This window comes from Myotis daubentonii, chromosome 8 (assembly GCF_963259705.1).
Source record: "Myotis daubentonii chromosome 8, mMyoDau2.1, whole genome shotgun sequence".
NCBI lineage: Eukaryota > Metazoa > Chordata > Mammalia > Chiroptera > Vespertilionidae > Myotis > Myotis daubentonii.
Window position 1 is genome coordinate 3263215 of NC_081847.1, and position 19899 is coordinate 3283113.

At 51.9% G+C, this 19899-nt stretch overlaps 2 protein-coding genes across 7 annotated transcripts in view; one reads left to right on the forward strand and one right to left on the reverse strand.

Annotated features, from left to right (window-relative positions):
• GID8 (GID complex subunit 8 homolog) lies at window positions 1-6486 on the reverse strand. 2 transcript variants are annotated; one of them, XM_059705080.1, is made up of 5 exons: window positions 6346-6486; window positions 3620-3749; window positions 2488-2684; window positions 1985-2182; window positions 1-1030 (listed from the first exon to the last, which is right to left on the reverse strand). In XM_059705080.1, exons 2-5 carry the CDS (start codon window positions 3735-3737, stop codon window positions 857-859), a joined length of 687 nt encoding a protein of 228 aa, XP_059561063.1. In that variant the 5' UTR covers window positions 3738-3749; window positions 6346-6486; the 3' UTR covers window positions 1-856. The 2 variants fall into 2 exon arrangements, with proteins under 2 accessions (XP_059561063.1, XP_059561064.1); XM_059705081.1 differs by lacking the exon at window positions 6346-6486 and adding an exon at window positions 5730-5869.
• A 146-nt stretch (window positions 6487-6632) lies between these two features.
• The window catches only part of DIDO1 (death inducer-obliterator 1), a 49835-nt gene continuing 36568 nt past the window's right edge, over window positions 6633-19899 (forward strand). For 2 of the 5 annotated variants that reach the window (XM_059705074.1, XM_059705079.1), the window contains exon 1: window positions 12695-12830. The gene's annotated coding sequence lies outside the window, so the exon portion shown is untranslated. Of the gene's footprint in view, window positions 6802-12694; window positions 12831-13090; window positions 13214-19899 lie in introns of those variants that run through there. The other 3 variants (XM_059705075.1, XM_059705076.1, XM_059705078.1) reach the window with 3 other exon arrangements.

Sequence of the window (19899 nt, forward strand, 5' to 3'; positions counted from 1 at the left end):
TTTTGATCATTCTTGAAATCAAAGCATAACCTTTATTTTCAATAGAACTGCGCAGAAGAGATGGTTTGTTAATCCACCAGGAAAGAGTCTCTGACCACAGACAGCACCAAAATATATATCTGAAAAATTAAAAACACACAGCCCACCCCTCACACACACGTGTCCCCCAAAGCCACACAACCCAGACTGAAGGGAAAACAAACCAAACTCGCTGCCCTCACACACACGTGTCCCCCAAAGCCACACAACCCAGACCGAAGGGAAAACAAACCAAACTCGCTGCCCTCACACACACGTGTCCCCCAAAGCCACACAACCCAGACCGAAGGGAAAACAAACCAAACTCGATGCCCTCACACACAAGAAGTCTTTGAGTTAGGGTTGACAAGTTCATACAGTCTCTGTCGTGAAAAAACAAACAAAGGCCAGGTGAAAGGGCAACTTGTACGCGGAGACAGGAGGATGAAGAACGCGTGTCGTCTGCCCACAGCTCTCAGAAAGCAGGACAATGACCAGTGCTTCCCGTAGACTCTGGGGGGCCCGGAGGGTCACTGGTGTCCGTAACAGGACAGTGCAGTGGCCAGGGAACCCTTCAGGAGCAGGACACCTCAAGCGCCAGGGGCCACTGCCACTGCCTTCAGGATGTGCCGCATGCGGTCGGCACCAGCTTCTGAAGACAAGGTGTCATTCACTGCAAGCTTCCCAGCGCTCCAAAGGGCCATTATTCCTTTAAAAAAGGTGCTGGGCTCCCCAAAAGTAAAGGGGGGAAAAGGGTCTCTCCTGCAGTAAAAACCTCCCAGTCAAGCCGGACATGCCAGCGAGTCTGTGTGATGACACACGGGGTCCCCACACAGGTCTACTTGGGCTCCTCGATGACGCCTTTGCTGAGATCTGTCATTTTGGGGTACTTTACTTTCTTCTGGTCCAGCTCATTCTGAGCCCAAAGGAGCAATTTCAGTAACTTGGCCAGTTTGGGCGTTGACTCCCGGTTCTCATAATCCAGGACAGCCTGGTTCACTTCGCTCCACACCTGGAAAAGACACGTCCAATCAGCCAGCCACACGCAGGCGGCCAGAGAGTGTGTTACAGCACGCATTTTATCCATCTGCAGAGGCCTATAACCACTGACACACATGAGGTCCCCTGCATGAAACACACACACACATTCCTGCCCACAGGGAGCTCACAGTCCAGTTGGCAAATGTCACACCAGGCCTAGATGGCAGTTCGGTGCCATGAGCCAGCCTGGAGGGAACTGCAAAAGAGGAAGGAGCAGGCAGGGGTGACAAGCTCCATCCTCAAAGCCTCAGGGAGCCTGCTGTGGCCTGAAGGACAGTGGAGGGGCCATGGGAGGACAGGCAGCTGTACTTGGGGCAACGACTGACAAAATGTTGGCTGGAATACAGAACCAGCAGTGAGGACAGGAAGCTTCAGAAACAAGTCTGGGATTTTAAATAAAAAATACTTAGGACCCCTATTTGTAAGAGGCTCCAAATACACAGGAGGACGGCTAAGATAAATGAGAAAAATCGGCAGAGCTTGGATACAGCTGACTCTTGAACACCACCATACGTGGATTTTTCGATAAGCACAGTTGGCCCTCCATACCCAAAGGTGGGTTGTGCCTCCACTATTGGGATCCGTGGAGGTGAGGGGCAGCTACATGCACTGTCACGCGGTTTGATACAAGGGACTTGAGCCTCCAGAGATTCTGGTACCCACTGGGGGGGTGTGTCCTGAAACTAACCCCGCCGTGGTTATGGAGCAACGACTGTAGTTAGGTTCCATAGGAGTCAAAGTCATACATGTGCCCAGAAACCCCACATGTTCAGGGTTGCTGTGCTGCTGGGTAAGGTCACAGCACACTGCGCCCAGCTCCACACGATGAAGAACAGGACACCAGGAAGAACTGGTGCTATCATACCAGCGCCACACGCCCAGCACGATGGGTCCCTCACTCAGTCACCCCATGTGGGTTCTATACCTTCTGCCTCTGCATCATATTCAGGAGATCTCCAAAGGGCGAGTCCTCGGGATTATCGAAGGCCAGCAGGGCCAGCGTGCGCTCCATCTCTGTCAGGCACTCCCTGCTCTCCTCCCCCTGCTCCGCCAGCTGCGTCTGCGCGAACTCCAGCGCCGCCTCGGTCTCCCGCTGGCGGATCAGCTCGATCAGGTGCTGTTGCTAGTCAGGGGCCAAAGCGCACAGACTTACACACCGCACCTGGGCCAGCAGCCCCTAGCGGCACCAGGCTACTCTCTAGTCAAAAGGACAACTTAAAGGACACTTTTCTAGCACCTGAGTTATTAAATTTGCATTTTAAAATCAAGAAACCACTTCTGAAATACACAACACAACAGCTAACTCAAACCCCTTCCCCACGTAAATTAAACGATGTTCTATTAACACAGATTCACCCGACACTTCTGAATCATCACAAGTCACCTATCGGGGGTCCACAGAGCAGATAACTTTCAACCAAAACTCACCTGCAGGTGGAAGTAAAGGTAGCGGTTGGTGTCCAGCAGTTCTGGGTGGAGGCTGTTGATCAAGGCGATTGCCTCCTGAATCTGCCCCTTTAGGATCATCTCACGGATTTTGATCCGCTCATCAAGGGTTTCTAGATCCACACTAGGCTCAATCCCGGATTCCATTCGAAACTTCTCTGCAGCTTCTTTAAAGCCCTCTGGAAATGAAAACTGGCCTCACTGCTCAGAAAGTCAGCAAGACATTAAACACAAAGCCTCTTCATCGCTGTCTGCCCCATCGCCTCGAGTAAGTCACCCCCACACGAACCGTACTTCCTCAGGGACGGGGTGTTAGTATCTTTGTGGATTCCTGGGAAGGCCTTGATACACAGAAAGTGAAGCCAGACATATTGGCCTGGGCTCCCTGAGGGAGGCTGCAACCCAGATCCAGTGGCAGAGCAGCTGCAGGTTTGTTCCAGGTGAGACAACAACTCACAGCCCCAAGGACCCGGCCACCCCCTCCTCTCCACTGAGTCCACAGCCCGCCTCTGAAGCAGCCTGTTTGCCCTTCTCTATACACACACAGCCACAAGCTCACATTTCCTCCTCACCTGTCAAAAAGTCTCAGCAGAGGCCAGTGGGGAAGGGGCACTCAGAACTACCAGGAAGGAGACGCCTCCCTTGTGGAAACGTCTGGGCTCCCCACCAATGCAGAACCCCCTTTCCTTTCCACTAACACAGAGGACGGCACGTCAGCTACAGACCACTTGCTTCCCTCATGTTCTGCCCTCCCTGTCTCCTTTGAGTTGAGCACCTTCTAGAAACAGTGCTATATAATTTACCAGGCTGGTCAGGGGCCATCACTCAGGCTTCAAATGTACTTTAGAACATTCTTAATGATCTTGATTAACTGCAAAAATGTCAAAAGCCGAAAAAATTGATTTTTGCCTCAGGTACTATTATTTCAGAGACAGAAATAATGACCTCCTAGCCAAGAGAGGATATCTTTAACGTGATAATATACAAATCTGGTATGCTCACACTGGGTTTTATAATGCCAGAACAAACCTAACTGCACACAGAACTTCGGTAGTAAACTCTGCGTGTGTACACAAAAGGGAGCATCTGTAGCATCCTGACTGCAGGCTGTTACCTGTGACTAGGTAGTTCATGATGAGGCGATTCATGTCTGCTCGCTGCACGTGTAAGTTGTTGAGCTTTTCCATCCACTCATCTTTTGTGATTTCATCAGGTTTTTCTGTATAACTCATTCTGCTTTATTTCTACAGGGGAAAAACATTTTAGAAATTGGTGAAGATTTCTCCAACAATTGTGATCGTTTCAGAAATAACACAGTGATATAATATAGTAAGAAGCAACAGAGAGTGGGAAGATACTTCAATTCTGGAGAACAGCAATGCAAAGGGCCTCTGACCCAGGCACAGTGTTAGGGACCAGGAAGAAGACTTGGTGTTCAGAAGGCCGCTTTCATGAATGCAAGAAAGAGCCAGGGATCAGAGAACCAAGAGGTCATCTGAGGTGGGACTGAGCGAGGCTGAGGAGGGAGTTTAGATAGCGTCTCTCCGAAGTGCAAAGGGCAGCTGCCAGAGGTATGAGCCAAAGCATTACATATTACATCCACACTCAAGAGGAACTGGCAATCGACCACCAGACCAACAAAAACTAAGAAGTGACACCACCAGCATCACAGAGGCCCAGCGCTGTCCCGAGCTCTCCCTGCCGTCAGAGCAGCGCAGCTATGAAAAATGTGTCAGCCCTCATGAGGCCAAACACAAGTGCTCCTACAGCCCCGAGACTCTACGCCCGCCACACCAGACTCGAAAACTCACCACCTTCACCAGACATACAAGCCTGTCCACAGAAACACTGCTCCAGATGGCAGGAACACAGAAGCCATGCGCCACATGTCCAACCACCAGCAGCATGGACCAGCAACTGTGTTCCCAGGACCACAACCCCAGGCTCCAAACCCTTGGGCGGGTGTGTGAGGATCCAGAACTTTTCAGACCACACAAAACCTCCGTGACAGTCTACACCAGGGGTCCTCAAACTTTTTAAACAGGGGGCTAGTTCACTGTCCCTCAGACCGCTGGAGGGCCGGACTATAGTTTTAAAAAAAACTATGAACAAATTCCTATGCACACTGCACATATCTTACTTTGAAGTAAAAAAACAAAATGGGAACAAATACAATATTTGTATTTGCATGTGGCCCGTGGGCCGTAGTTTGAGGACCCCTGGTCTACACTATATGACATGGTGCCCTCTTGGGTTTGGGGCAGCACCCCATCATCGCACATCTCTTCTGTGCAATGGGTGAGTATTAGTGCTGAGGGGAATATAGGCCATTCAACAGCCTCCACCTCGAAGAGGTTAAAAACAAAAGCAAGCACTTGGTTTTCAGAGCTATTGGATTTAGTTTGCTGAGACGGGACTGTGAGCGAGGGCTCACATGGCAGAAGTTACCAAAGGGGTTGAAATGAATGAAGACAGCTGCATGGACTGCTCTTAGGAACGAGCTGATGAATATAGCAAACTGCGGCAGAGGCCCATGTGTGGCAGACAGTTTAGTAAAGAACAAAAGCAAGGCAAACTGCATAACATGTGCTTTAGCAGTAAACACACATGAAATGGGAAATTGAGGAGGTGCCACCAAGAAGGAGGGGTGGACAGGTGCCGCCCCGGGAGAACCACCTGGGCTTCTGAAGTGGGGGTGCCGCCACCTTTTCATTTCTCGTCACTGACAAACATACCCATTAGGAACACTGCTTTATAGACAGCAAAGTACATGCTCAATGCTTCAATACATTTTTTAAAATTTTAAGATAGCCAATGTGGAGTGGTGAGAGTTGAGCAGAAAGACCACTAAGGAACCACCCAAACAAGAGGGACCAGGGGCAGAGGTGCCGGGGACACCCGTGGGCTTGCTGCTGGGACGACTGGAAGGCTGAAGCTGCCCCTGAAGGATGGCGCCACGGTGAGGAGGCGGGGCGGGGCCAGGAACAGGTTTGGGGAGCAGGGCCAGTTCGGGCTGCCGTCAGACATGCGGCTAGGCAGGTCCAGGAGGCACCAGGATTACAGGTCCCGAGCTCCGCGCTGGGAACATTAATCAGGGGAACACTCGCCAGGAAGTAGGGACAGCAGATCACCCAGGGAGGCAGTGTGGGTAGGGAAGCAGAGGGACACAAGACAAAGTCCTGGCTCGTGGGAGATCCAACTTTCGGAGAGCACCGGAGACAAACCCGAGAGACGCTGTTCTTCGCACCACCCCTCGCGGACGCGGCCCACGGCGAAACTCAGATCAAACTCTCACTCCCACTCGGGACAAAAAGACACCCGTCTCTGAGTTCTCAGGGGACAGCCACACCGCCGGCACCGCTCCCGGACGGCGAGAGAGCCTTCCGACAGCGACCCCTTCGGAGAAGTCAGCGGCCAAACTCTAGCAGACACAACGGAACAGTCCGGCTCCGACGGGGGCACTCGCTCCCCGAGCAGCAGGCTCCGTTCTCGCCGGCTCGGTGTCTGCAGGAAGCAGTTGTTATGAACACCGATCTCCTGGCAAAGACGCCAGTGCCGTGTCTCAGTATTCTGCTTCCGAACGCCGAGCCGCCCCGCGGTATTCTCCCGGTAGGACCACAGCGCCGGGCAGCTTCGGCCGCAGCAACCGGCAGTTTGACTTGCAAATCCAGGGGGGGACGCCGCCGCCGCCCGACTATAAGCCGCGACCTGACACCTGCTCGGACCTGGGACCCCTGAAGACCCCGCGCAGGTCCGACCCCTCTCCAGCCCCCTTTTTGCCACGCTGTGCTCCGCGGGGACGCTCGGCCCGCCCGCCGGGGCCCACCAGGGCCATCTTACCGTGTGGCTCCCGCCTCCCGCGCTGCGCAGTCTCCGCGGCCGCTCTGGGGGCCGGGCCGGCGGGGAGGGGCGGCGGCGAGGGGCAGGGGGAAGCGGAGGCGGGGGCTGCGACAGAGGCGGGGCGGGAACGAGAGAGCCGACGCACCGGCAGCAGTCCCCTCAGCCTCTTCCCGCGAGATCGCGCGATCGCGAGCCGGCAGCCAATCAAGTGCTCCCGCGACAGGGCGTGGCGCGGCGGCTGCCCGGAAGCGCGGAACTACAGCTTCCGTCCTGGCGCTGAACGCTCTAATCGGCGCCCTCGCTCTACGGGTTGGCGCGAGAGTCAAAAGGCGTCGTCCGCCTCTGGGCAAAATGGCCGCTGTGCGGGCGTCGCTGTCGGAGTACTCCGCGGGAGGAATGCAGCCGCTGCTAGACTGAGTCCGAGGCGAAGGTGCCAGCATCCCTTCCGTCGTTTGTGTGAGCCCGGAGGGCACGGGACGGGGGGGACACAGGAGCTGGGGCCCCGCGCCGAGGTTCCTCCGGACCAGCCGCACAGGCCCGGGAGGAGCCGCCCAAGCGCGGCCAGCAGGAGCTCCCCGTTCCGTTGTGGGGTTCCCGGCCGTGTCGGGAGCGCGCACCAGCTCGCTCCAGATGCGGCGGCGGGGTCCCAAGCGGCGCGGCGCGGCGCGCACCTGGGGGACGCGGAGGCGCACGGACACCTTGGCCGGGGCTTGCGGGTCGCAGCCCGTCTGCTCTAGAAGAAGGCCGGCTCCGAGCAGGGCCCGGCTTCCCCGTCGCGGGAGAGGGAGGTGGAGCGATGTCGAGCGCTTCGGGAAGGCAGCGGAGGCAGCCCCGTCGCGGCCCTTTGAACCCGAGGGAGCCGTTTATTACTAGGTGGTTCTGTACGGCCGAGCTGAACCGAGACCCCGGGAGGCAGGGGGGGTGGGGGGGTTGGTCGGGTCACCCTCCCACTGTATCTTCACCTGCCTGTATTTCCTGTTATGGATGATGCCACGACGTCCCAAGGCACTGGTTATGTCAGAAGTGTCTTTGCATGGGTAAAAGCAACAGTAATATTTTAATGTTTAACTCCTGCTGATGTAACGTAGACTGTGTTCAGCATAGTGCCACCTAGAACAACGGGGTGGCCTGGGGTCGGGCGGCAGGCCTGTCTGGTCGAGAGTTCGAAATACACAGACTGGTTTAGGAGTTGACCCTTCTTTCCAATTCAAGTTAATATGTATCATCAATACACACGTATGTATCCATAAATGCACACAATATATATGTTCACGGCCACATCTGTAAATGCTTCGAGGTTCTTTTTGCCTGGCCCAGATGTCGTAATCGACGTTTGGCCAGTGGCGGCGCCACTGAATGAAGAAGGGACGCTTTTCAGTTAATGTCCACGTTTTCCTTTTTTTAAAAAAACACTTGCAAAATTTTGTTTTTGACTTTGAAATCCTCTTACCTTCATGCTTCAAGTGCTTACTTTGTTCTTGGTGGGAGAGGAATTTTGTGTCTGACAGGCTCCCAGGATTTCTCATTCCTCTGCACAACCATAAAAGGCAGTGGGCTGACCTTCCACCTTTATAGACAGAGTTGGGCGCTCTTGTTTTTCCTTGGGTTCCTACATTTTGGAAGCAGTTGGTTCGGTTCGGAGCTCAAAAATCTCCTGCTGTGGAAGGATGATTTATGGATGTTGATTTTGTTGAAATGCAGAGTAAGAACCTTTAGGGTATGCTTTCACAATCCCTAAGAGCTCAGCCTCTGTTGTTATTCTTGGTGTTTCCGCCGGAGACACCTTTCTCATTTTCACCGTTTTGTTTTAGTGAGCCGGGCTAGAGCAGGAATGAATTTATACAATATTTCTATTCTGGACATATTTTTAAACACTCTCACTTTTTACTTACTTTCATTTTGGAAAAAGAACAATCTCACACTGTAGCCTGTACAATTGTAGCTGCCCCGCTGCCCTTAGCCCCCTGAGGTCAGGCTCATGGCGAAGGCAGGCAGCTGCCTTGTCTGGGCGGCTACTCCTCACCCATGGAGGTTCCAGCTTTCCCTGCTGCTCACCACCAGGTTCAGCGCAGAAGAGGTCTGTGGGCTCGGTTCTCGCTTCTCTGTTAGGCACTCCATCAGCCTGGGAGGCAAACTGCTGTGCTCTTAAACTGCTTTTCTGTTGGCGTCTGTGGACAACACTCATTTTCTTGGCTTTCTTATTTGCTGTGTTCCTTTAGACTTAGAGATTGTTGAGATGAAACCTACCAGCAAGGGAATGCAGTTTTAATGCCTTGTGCTTACTAAGATGTTAATTTCTCCTGAAATTGACTTTATTTACTTTGCACTGAACTCACCGGGAAATGTAGACATTTCAGAGTTACAGGACCATCCAAAAGGTAGTGACCAGTGCTATTATATGTGCACAGCTCAACTTGTCTTAGTAGCAGAGCTAAGACGGGTCAGAGAGGCTAGTGGTAGAAATACTCCAGCTCTCTGGAGGGGCGGGGGAGCTGAGAACTCCTGATTTTCAGTGCCCTGAGTTCTCCCCAGTCCTCGCACCTCGCACCTCGTTTAGATACTGGAATGACCCAGAGGCCATGTCCTGTTGCTTTCCTAATTAAGTCAGTCTCACAGTGCCTTCAGGTGACGACACCATCCCTGATGGAGCAGCAGCTAGTCAGTACAGAGAAGTCCCTTAGGCCGCAGTGGTTGGCAAACTGCGGCTCGGGAGCCACATGCGGCTCTTTGGCCTCTTGAGTGTGGCTCTTCCACAAAATACTGACTTCTGCGCATGGGCCACGAAGTTTCCATCGCACTGTACGTGCGCGCCCGCACGTGGTATTTTGTGGAAGAGCCACACTCAAGGGGCCAAAGAGCTGCATGTGGCTCTCGAGCAGCAGTTTGCCAACCACTGCCTTAGGGTGAACATGGTACTGTCCTCCCACCCTCCTCCCTTTCCTAGTCTTTCATGGCTATTTCTTCTTTGGTTTGAAGACAAAAGTTTGGTGTGGCTCTCATTTGCTCCTTTGAACATGTAGCTAACTTTCTATAGGTCTTCCATATTGGCCACACAGTTTAACTATCACTCCTGTCTTTTCCTTGCATTACTTGTTTTTTTGTTTTGTTTTTACGTGACTTACCTCGCACCCCCAGTTCTTGAGCACTCTGTGTCTGAGATAGTTGGTAGCCCAGGAACAGCACCCAGCACCTCTCCGGGTAGTGACTGGGGTGCAGTGGTGGGACTTGCCCTCCTGTAGACCGAGGTCTGGGTAGCAGTGGTAGCCCAGTGCTTTGTGCCCTTTTGCTTTGGTTGTGAAACCTTACAGCTGTTAAACAAAAATTTAACTTCCACAGCTGAAGCCTTTCAAAAATAAAAGGTTTATTAGGCTATTGGTAGCAAAAAAAAAAAGGCAGCTAGTTTTGGGGTGCGGAGTCTAAACCACTTGTAGCCAGGCTAAGAGGGAAAGACAGACCCGCCCATCTGTCCGGGGTTTTGCTGCCAGCTTTGTACATTAGGTGGGTGAGAGAGATGTCAGCCTCTGATAGGATTTATGTTAGCTTTGAGCAGGGTGGGGAAGGAGGGTGGGGCTAGTTCTGGGTGGGCCCTCCTGGGATTAGCTGTCGCTGCAGATTGGGAAATTCATGTGCTAATCAGAGCGGGAGGCTCCTGGGGTTCGAGGTGGCTGGCTCTTCTCTTTTTTGGGTAATCACGAAATAGCCACCTGGAAATTAATTCTCAATTCTCACAGGTATGGAAGCAGACTTTCGTTAGAGCTGGTCCATAGCTATAAGTTAGCTGGCTTATATAAAATGTCAAAGTGGTAAAAATCAGGTTCTTAAAAATAAAGTGATTGAAGCTTTTGTTAGCGATAAAAAATTACTAGATTTATCTGTTCCTAGGAATTTATATTCTAGCCGCAGGGAATGGGCTATGTACATATTTTAATTCCACAAATGGTTGAGAGCACAGCCTCTTGGGTATCAGGCACCCTGGGGCCCTGGAGTAGGGTGGGTGGGTTTATTGCCCCTTCCCTCCTCATGGTCCAGCCTGGGGCAGCCCAAGGATGACTGGGAAACATGGAAAGGCCGTAGTTCTCCACTGAAATGTGCCACTGCTTTCACTCCAGTAAGCCTTGGGCCAGGGTGTGTGTGAGGTCCGAGCCTTTCAGCCCATGACCCCTGAGTCAAAGGGCACCGGCGGGTTTCCCCAACTGCTAGTGGAGGTTAAGGAGGCCAAGGGAAGGGGTTCAAGGGGTCTGACCTTGGCCACCCCCCCCCCCCCCCAGGTTGCTGGGCTGCTCCAGGTCTCTGAATTCCAAATGAGAGTAACAATAAAACTATTTGTTGCTGCCTCGCTCGTTTTGAATTGTCCTTGGAAAGGGCCAGAACCTCGGAGAGGGGATTGGGGCTCTCAAGGTTGCACTTGATCCCGACGGTGTTCTGCTTTAGGGTTTTCATTTGAGACCAGGACCCTGCTTTCCAATGGGCTTTAATTCAGGGTGAGAAGAGGCTGAAAGCCAGGAAGCGGTTTGTTGAAGGATTGATGAATCCCAGATCTTTTCTGCTTTGATAGACTTCCATGAGGTGTGGGGGTAGCAGGACCGGGTCTACACGTATTGGTAATGCACTAATCATATTTTTTCCACCAAGACTCAAACCCCATTGAGGCATGGAAGCCTGTTAAGCTTCCTGTCCCCTCTGGCCCTCTGAGCCACTCCTGTTGCCAGTCCACAGGACTTGGGGGTTTTGTTATGCATTGGGGTTATCTAGGGAAGAATTTGAGACACTGGAGACTACTTTTAAATTTAGGTTAGTTATTAAAATAATTTTGTTAGGAGGAAGTATTCCTTCATTGGTAGAGGTCAACTAAAAAATACCCAATCTATATTCCGGAAATGCCTCTTTCACAGTGAGAAGCAGCTCCCTTGAGGAGGTACAACAAGTGGGCTGGGATTACCTGAAGAGGTCAGAGGGGGAGGCGGCCCAGTCAAGCCTGCTGGGAGAGGACTAAGGCACAGCCCCGGGATGTGACCCTGTGAGGGCCATCTCCAACTACAGTGGTCTGTCCCCATGGTCTCCCATTCTGAAGCTTCCTCAGGCTTCCTTGTCCACTCTCGGCCCTGTCCTTAAGTGCCTTTCACCCCTCCAAGCACCTGGCCTTATACTGTACCCCAAAGTTAAAATCTCAACTTGCAGAAAAACATTGCTGCTGGTTTGTGTTTTTTTGTTCTTTCATTTAAGGATCCTCAACTAAAGAGGCTGGGCAGGCAGGGTTCCCCCATTCTAACTTCCATTTAGGGGCCCTTTGTAGGGACGTTCATGTGATCTTCCCCAGTTCCCCAGCATGCCAGCCCCATTTTACAGACAACTTGCCCAGGATCAATCACCATGCTTGTTCAAACCAGTTTAAACTCGATCTGTTTGGTCTCTAACCTTCCCACTACACCTACCTGGGGGCAAACCTGAAGACACAAGATGGAAGAGCACATAGAGCCCATCCCTGCAAGATTCCACAAGCAGAAACTAGCAGCATTGTGTTCCTTTGAAGAAAACTGACAGGCCTTGTGGTCCTTAGAGATGTCTATTAAAAAGCACTCCTGATCCAGGCCCTGGTTCTCCTGCACATGCAAGCATCTGGGAGGCCCGGTAGCGTCAGAGGGCACCTGTCCACTTTTTCCCTAGGGGTTCCGGCTTCCAAGGAACGTGGAAGTGGGGCTGTAGGGGCAAGTGATGGGAACAGAGGTCAAGAAGTTACTGCCCTTGGGGCAAATGTCCAGTGTCCACAGTGTTCCAAGGCAGCAGGAGTTCCTCTCTGAGGTCGACTGATTATTTGGGGACAGGCAGATGCTGGGGTGTCACTAGTCAGCCCTAAGTGAAGAAAATCCATGTGGAGGGTTGCACATCGGCCAGAGCCTTTTCCCTTTCTGTACAGTAACTGCCTCACCTTTCCCTCCAACCCTGTGGACAGGTGTGCCCAGGTCGCTTGTTAGCGAGCGTGCGTGCGTGGGTGGGTGGGCGGGCGGCTCGCTGTTCTCCTTGGCCCCCTGGGCTGCAGTCCAGAAGAAACTGAAAACGCAGGCTGGTGGGAAAGGGGCCCTGCGCCTTGCTCTTTTGCCCTCAGGAGCCCGCCAACAGGAACCGGGCCACTGTGTGCCCCTAGGGGTGCGGGGGGTCTACCGTGAGCTCGCAGCCTGGGATTCCCGCCCTCCCCACCCCCACCCCCGCTTTCGCCCCTGCTTTGGCCCTTGGGCTCGGCGCTTGGAGTGGCGGGTGTGAAGCCTGTACCTGGCTTCCTTCCGTTTGCCGCACGGGGGCGCCGCTCAGGGCGCGGGTATCCTCTCTAGCTCCAGGCGTCTCGGTGGCCGGCGTCTTCCCGGCACTTGGAGTGGCGGGCGGGCCCTCTAGCCCCCGCATCTCGATGGCCGGCGCTGGCCCCGCCCGCCCGCTTGTTCCGGGGCTCTCGGAGGAAATGGCAGCGAGATCCTAGGAGCCTGGGAGCGGAGGTGAGTGGCGTTCGCGTAGCGGGCGAAGGAGCTGGCCGCCGCGGGGCCGTGCTCTGGGGAGGGCGTGAGGGTGGCGGCTCTAGAGCCCGGCCCTCCCAGAGCTGCGGCGTTCGCGCCGGGCCTGCTCCCGCCGGAGAGGGAAGATGGCGGCGGCGGGGGAGGGGCGGGGGCGGCCCGCGAGCTGAGGGAGCCGGGTCCGGTCCCGGCGGGAGCGCACTGAAAGGGGAGAGAGCGAATGCGGTCCTGGGACCCAGGCACGTTCCCGGTGCGGCGAGCTGACACGCAGAGACGCCTGTTCCAGTGGTCGTGGAGCTGGTGGGGTTGAGTTGTTTGTTTACACCGGACGTCTCGGTGGCGAAGTTTCGCTCCAGAGCCTGTTCAGGGTACGTTCTGTTGGCTTCCGTGTAACCGGCTGGTTTTGACGAGCGCCCTCTCTTGCGAGGGTGACGCCGCGACGGCGCGGTGTGTGGTACGGAGAGACCCGCTCGCTTTCTCAGCGCCCGCGCCCGGCGGGAAGCGCGGTGTTGGGTTTTCTGGTGTCGCGGTGTGCCGTCCGGACTTTCGCCTCTGGCGCTCAGATCGTTAGCTTTCTCCTCGGTCCTCGCGCGCCCCGCCCCCGGCCAGGCCTTGAGACAGGAAGTCAACCAGCGTTCCTGCTTTGGGTCTGGCACCTCGTGGGCGCCAGGAAGGGCGGCCTTAGGTGACAGCAGCGCGGTGACTTAAGCCGTAGCTGTTGAAGTTACCCTCATCCTTGCCCGGGCCGTCGGTAACCATGTCCTTGTCGTTGGCACGCTGATGGAATGAGATTTGAGCCTCGTGTGCTAAGGGGCATATGTAGAAAGGGGGTTTTAAGATCTTTTCAGTGTATTCACATACCTTGTATCTAGGTTGATACGGGGGAAGCTGAGCCTCCCACTAGGAGTGTAACGGCTTGCGGCGGGCACGAGTGCCAGCTCGTTGTTTTGAGAAGGGTGCTTTGTGTGCAGCCTGAGCTCCAGCCGCTGAAGTACAGGATTGCACGGCTGGGCTCTGACAAATGGTGGTTCCCTGGTTTCCCGGAGCCACGTAGGCCCTGACTGAAACATGCTTCCAAGGAAGGTGCTTTCAGCTGTGCGTTTTAAGGAAACAAGATCACTGATCTTTGGAACGATTCCTTGATTTATTCAGCGAATATTCATTGCATCCTGTGTGCCAGGCACCAGGACAGAAGCAGCGACCAGAAAGTTGACCCTCCCAATCCTGTAGACAAGCCTAGCGGGGACATGCAAGGTCATCCCAGCTCCTTCATTGGGCTCTGCGTTTTGAACCCTGCACCCTGGAGCCTAGAGCCCCGTTGCACGTGTCTCTGTGACTGATCCACATTGTAAACACGGTATAGTCATCTCAGAAGACCCAGCGCTGGCCCGGTTATAAACGTTTCGCCTAATGCATTTCCAAGGGACACGAGTAAAAAGTTGTATAATTGGCTGCTCCTCTTTCTTCCTTACTATTTGCTGGTACCCATGGTTACCAATTTCTTTCCCGGCAAAGGGTGGCTGTGAACATGTGTGCTGTGAGCATCACAATGGCTTGTTGCAGACGTGTCCCTGGGACTTAGAGATGGGCACGCTTGGTGCTGCAGGTGGGCCTTGGTTCATGGGCTTGCTTTCACGTGGGGAGAGGGCTTTGGAGTGGGCACTTTGGCTCCCAGTGCAGCTTGTGGGTCCTGCTGTTGATACTGTAAGTACTAGGGGGTGCCTAATTTCCTAGGAGTTCCATCCCTGTAGCCCAGGGACTGGATCTTTCTAGTACATGTTGGCAAGATGTTCCAGGACCTGATTTTTCTTCAAATGTCTGTCCCATGATACCAAGTGACTTCATTTGACTTTTAACAGAGCAAAGATTGTGTTCACAGGCCAGCTCTCTGTTGTCCTTGGGTCCCTGAAGGGTGGCACTGTGTCCCCTTAGAGGCCTGATTTCTCATACCCCTCTTAGACTCAGCAAGGCCACTAAGAAAGCTTTTCCCTACAGTTTGACTTTTGCATTTTCCTTACTTAAGTGGTGAGGTCACTTACAGTGTATGGAAATATAATATTACCCTTTTTATGGCCAGCGTTAAGTGACCTTGCTAATTCCATCACAGAGGTCTGTGATTGGCAACTAATGGAAAGGCATCAGTCGGGAAGGAAGGGGCTAGAAACAAACCATTGAATCGAGTTCACTTGGTCCAGTGCCCACCTGATTTGCAGAGTAGTGGCTCTTGCTTAGGCCTCGTTTTATTTTTTGAGTAAGGTAAATTGTTACACGAAGTTGAATAGGTAATTGTATGTATTGCAGTAAGAATGCCTGTAACCGTGACTATAAAGTATACCTCAGCAGGTGGTGGTTCCCTTGTGTGTAATTTATGAGGCAGATATTTCTCTCTTTGGGTATCAGACTTCGATGCTGTGGTTTTGTTTTTCATACGCTGATACAGACACTTGTCTGTAAACGGGGGCTTTTTTCCAATATAGAGATAGCTTTACTATGGTTTGGGTCATAAAGATAAATACACATATAGAAAATTAAAGCAATATTTAAAAAAAAGAAAGCAAAAACACCACTGAGCTACGCCATTTGGGCCTGACATTGTCATCTTAATAGGTGACTTCCATCATTCATTGCATCTTTGCCTGCTGTGAGCCCTGACCAGTCTTGACTTTGTAGAATTTCAGATAACTTTTTAGGAAACTGTGAGGTCACAATTGTCCCCCATTTCCCAGGCAGGAAAGTGCAGCCCAGAGAGAGGTAACTTACTGTTAAGTTTGCAGCCAGGGACATCCTGATGTAAAAGCCATTGAGCCCCAGCCCCCAATCTGCTTATCAAGGACTTAGCCCACTTGTCAATGGAGGGGTGTCATGTTGCGGTCAGTAGGGGAGGGCACTGCTGGCTGCCTTTGTCAGGATCAAGAATGGTGAGTGGTTCCCCTGAGGTGCCACCCCACACCCCATAGAGAGACAGGGCTAGGTAGATGCTATCCTTGGACTCTTGGGGTTTGTTGATTGTAATCTGAAGTTTTCCCTCTGGTTGGTTGTAAGACAGCCTTCCTGGGCATGCCTCTCTGCCCGTGCAGCATTGAGATAAGCTTGAAGATTCAGCTCTGTGTGGGTCCATGAAAATTGACACAGAATCCTGTTGTTTATTCTTTAACACCTTAATTTAAGCTTAGAACTTTCCCACTACCCCAGTGGCCAGCAAACCGCGGATCGAGAGCCACATGTGGCTCTTTGGCCTCTTGAGTGTGGCTCTTCCACAAAATACCACGTGCGGGCGCACACGTACAGTGCGATTGGAAAGAAGTGGCGTTAGAAGAAGTGGGGGTGTAGGTCGGTCGGGCGAGGGGAGACGCAGCGCGGGGAGGTACATTGTTTTGAGGTATGTTCGCTGAGGTCGACCCCTTCCAACTCTCCCATCCACACTCGTCTATCTGAAAAGTATACAAGATGAGTGTGGATGGGAGAGTTGGAAGGGGTTGACCTCAGCGAACGTACCTCAATCAGATTGAGTGCGTTTTTTTAGCAAAGGCCAGCTTAGGAGTACCCTAATTAAGTTAATAACAATGTACCTACCTATATAGTTTAAGTTTAAAAATTTTGGCTCTCAAAAGAAATTTCAATCGTTGTACGGTTGATATTTGGCTCTGTTGACTAATGAGTTTGCCGACCATTGCACTACCCCAAAACCAAAACCAGACACTGGCCTCTGCTAATCTTGGGGAAGGAAAGGAAGATTCCAGCTGAAATACACAGTAATTCTTAACTTGTCTCCAAGGTCTCTAAGCATCATTTCTGCCCTAAGACCTGTATGGGATGCAGCTCTGCTCAGGGGAGACAGGCCTGAGTGTAGGCTTTTGTTTCTCCAGCCACCTTCTCTGAACTTAGGGGCAGTCAGTGTGAGCGCTGCAGTCTCCTAACTGGAATCAGCCCCTTCTCGGCAGTCATGTGAAGCTGGTTTAGAGAAGGCGGGAGTCTCCAGAAAAGTCCACTGCTGAAGCGGTGCTGTCCCTGCCTTGCAGTCCTCCTGGCTGGAAGGTCACTGGGTTGCTTGTGGTCCAAAAGGCAGCAGCCCTTAGGGTTCCCCCGGAGAGTCAAGTCTGTGCTCTGTCAGCCATTCTCAGAGGGTTTGAAGTCAGGACCTGACACGCCTAAAATTATTGGGACCCAGGAGAGCTTTTGTTTAAGTTGTGTCTGTTGATATTTACCGTATTTGGCATTTCCAATAGAGGCATTTACTTATTGTAAAACAATAAACCCTTGCATATTAACATGAATAACATTTTACTGAAACTATTTTCCAAGACAAAACCAACTTAAAGAGAAAGGTGGCATTGTTTTACCTTTTTTTTCTCTTTTATCTCTGGCTTAATTGGCAGCAGTTTGACTTTCACATTTGCTTCTAGAATACTGAGAGTGACCCATGAAAACGGAAACAATGTCTTAATGTTGTGTAAATAGTTTGACCTTGGAGACCTCGAAAAGCCTATGGACCACACTGAGAACCTTTGCTCTAGAATCTAGATAATGGTTAGGAGTGCTTATTTTTGAGAAGTGCAAGTTTTAAGAAATAGTTGACTCCCGACTTTAACATGGGAGGGGGGATGAATTACTTTTAGGAAGACAGGCAATGTCTTTGCATTTTACTTGCAACCACATTACTTGCTTTTTGGAAAAAGGTTGGTTTGTGGTCATGGGTAAAAGTGTTTCGGGGCATACCTCCCCTCCGCCTCCCAGTGGACTGCCTGAAGTGAGGCCAGGGAGCCTGCTGGAGGGGAGGGGGGGAGGAGGAAGACTGCTTTTAGCTGTAGGGCACTCTGCCTTGTAGGTGAGATGCCTGAATGGGAGAGGCCCTTGGTTTTGTACGTTAAATGGCACTTGGCATTTGTTGTAGGGCATCCTTTAATTATACACAGCCTCTGTAACAACACCACTTGCTGCAGTGAAAATGGGTTGAGAGTGGCCTGTATGGGGGACTGCGGATGACCCCAGGAGACTCCAGCAGGGCACTGGGATCTTGTAGCAGTGCACCCAAGAGGTGCCAGAAGGAAGTCCAGCACAGATGTAATTGGGTCCCAAACAGAAAGTGTGGATATAAAAGCAGTAGAGTGGCCATTTGTGGGGGGTCCTGGATTCTTTGTGTGTGTGCATTTATTCTTTTTTTTATTGATTTCAGAAAGGGAGGGAGGGGGAGAGAGAGAGAAGCATCACTGATGAGAGAGAATTATTTTTTAAAAAATATATTTTATTGATTTTTTACAGAGAGGAAGGGAGAGAGATAGAGAGTTAGAAACATCGATGAGAGAGAAACATCGATCAGCTGCCTCCTGCACATCTCCTACTGGGGATATGCCCGCAACCCAGGTACATGCTCTTGACCGGAATCGAACCTGGGACCTTTCAGTCCGCAGGCCAACGCTCTATCCACTGAGCCAAACCGGTTTCAGCGAAAGAGAATTATTGATTGGCTGCCTCTGCACACCCTACACTGGGGATTGAGCCCACAACCCCGGGCACGTGCCCTGACCAGGTATAAAACCATGACCTCCTGGTTCATAGGTCGATGCTTAATCACTGAGTCACGCTAGCTGGGCAGGTCCTGGATTCTTAATTAATAGCTACAGGACTTGGGATACTCAGAAAAAGGAGTCCTTGAAGTGCCTAGCAGGGATAACTGGGAATTGATTGATTGATTGTTAGTTAATCCTCACCCAAGTATATGCTTTTCCATTGCATTTGGGGGGGCGGGGGAGACATCGATTTGAGAAAGACATATCCACTTGTCGCCTCCTGCGCGTGCCCCAAGGGTATGCTCATGTTCTGTGGATGAACAGCGAGTGTTTGTGACTGCGGACCTATGGAGTAGATGAGGGTGGCTACCATCAATGCTTGAAAAATGGCCCACACTCGGGACATCCTGCGTGGTTGGAATTTCTGGGTATATTCTCATTAGTGACCACCCCATTAATAGAAACTGAATTGTGTGACTCAGAATTAAAAAGTCTGCGTCACCAGAGTCCATAATGGCGAGGTTATGTTGTAGCTTTGGATGTAGTTTCTGACTGGCAGATCAGAATTGTTTCAGAATTTAAATGGTTAGTTGTGAATGTTGTTCTGGGATGTGAGGTGTGGGCAAACATGGTTAGCCACCAGGTGGGACAGGTCAGCACTGGGTGGTCTCTTTGGTAAGAAGTGGTTGTCATGCTGTGAGAGTAGGATCCACATCGTGGTTGGGTAGCATATGTAAAGTGACTTAGGGGACATGAGTCTCTTCGCTGTATAGCACGGCACCACTCGAAACAGGCCTCCAGTGTGCTCTGTGATCCTGGGGTCGGCCTTCAGCTCCACCATGGTCACAGTCACACCACTGACATTTGTATTTGTTTTGTGAGTAACACATAACATGTTAGAAAGGTATTTATCCTTTTTGTTTTTTAAACTTTTTGGGGGGTATTTTTATTGATTTCAGAGAGGAAGGGAGAAGGGAGGGAGGGAGAGAGAAACATCAATGATGAAAAGAGAATCATTGATTGGCCGCCTCCTGCATGTCCTCACCAGGGCATTGCCTGCAACCTGGGCATGTGCCCTGACCAGGAATCGAACCTTGACCTTCTGGTTCATAGGTCAACAGTCAGCCCCTGAGCCACACCAACCTGGCTTTTCGCCTTTGATTTTAAGAAATTCACTTCTGACAGCCTGACAGGGAGAATGGAGGGCAGAGTGAGGGTTGTTTTAGAACAGGTTTGGTGGAAGGCAGTGTTGGGTCCCTTCTGGTAATGAAGCCCACGTCTGTTAGTGCTGTGCACGGGCGCGGTGTGTTCTTACACTGATAGAAATACCTTGTCACAGGAGCCTGTCCTCAGTGTGTCCCTGAGTGTCTCCAAACCCTTCTGGGGATTAAGAGGTAAAAACTCTCCACTGTGACAGCTGACATTTTTTGCCTTCTTTGCTGAGTTAGCTGGTCGTGGTGCCGAAGCAAATTCGATTGCTGACATCAAACCCTATAGTGTGCTCTCCACCTCTGCACCAGCCACTTAAAATGTGCCAGCCTGCCCAG

Excerpts from the sequence above, each read along its gene's own strand:
- GID8 (XM_059705080.1), bottom strand. The coding sequence starts at position 3,737 with ATGAGTTATACAGAAAAACCTGATGAAATCACAAAAGATGAGTGGATG. Across the intron at positions 2,183-2,487 it reads ACCTTTACTTCCACCTGCAG|CAACAGCACCTGATCGAGCT; the intron begins GTGAGTTTTGGT and ends GCCCCTGACTAG. Across the intron at positions 1,031-1,984 it reads ATATGATGCAGAGGCAGAAG|GTGTGGAGCGAAGTGAACCA; the intron begins GTATAGAACCCA and ends TGTCTTTTCCAG.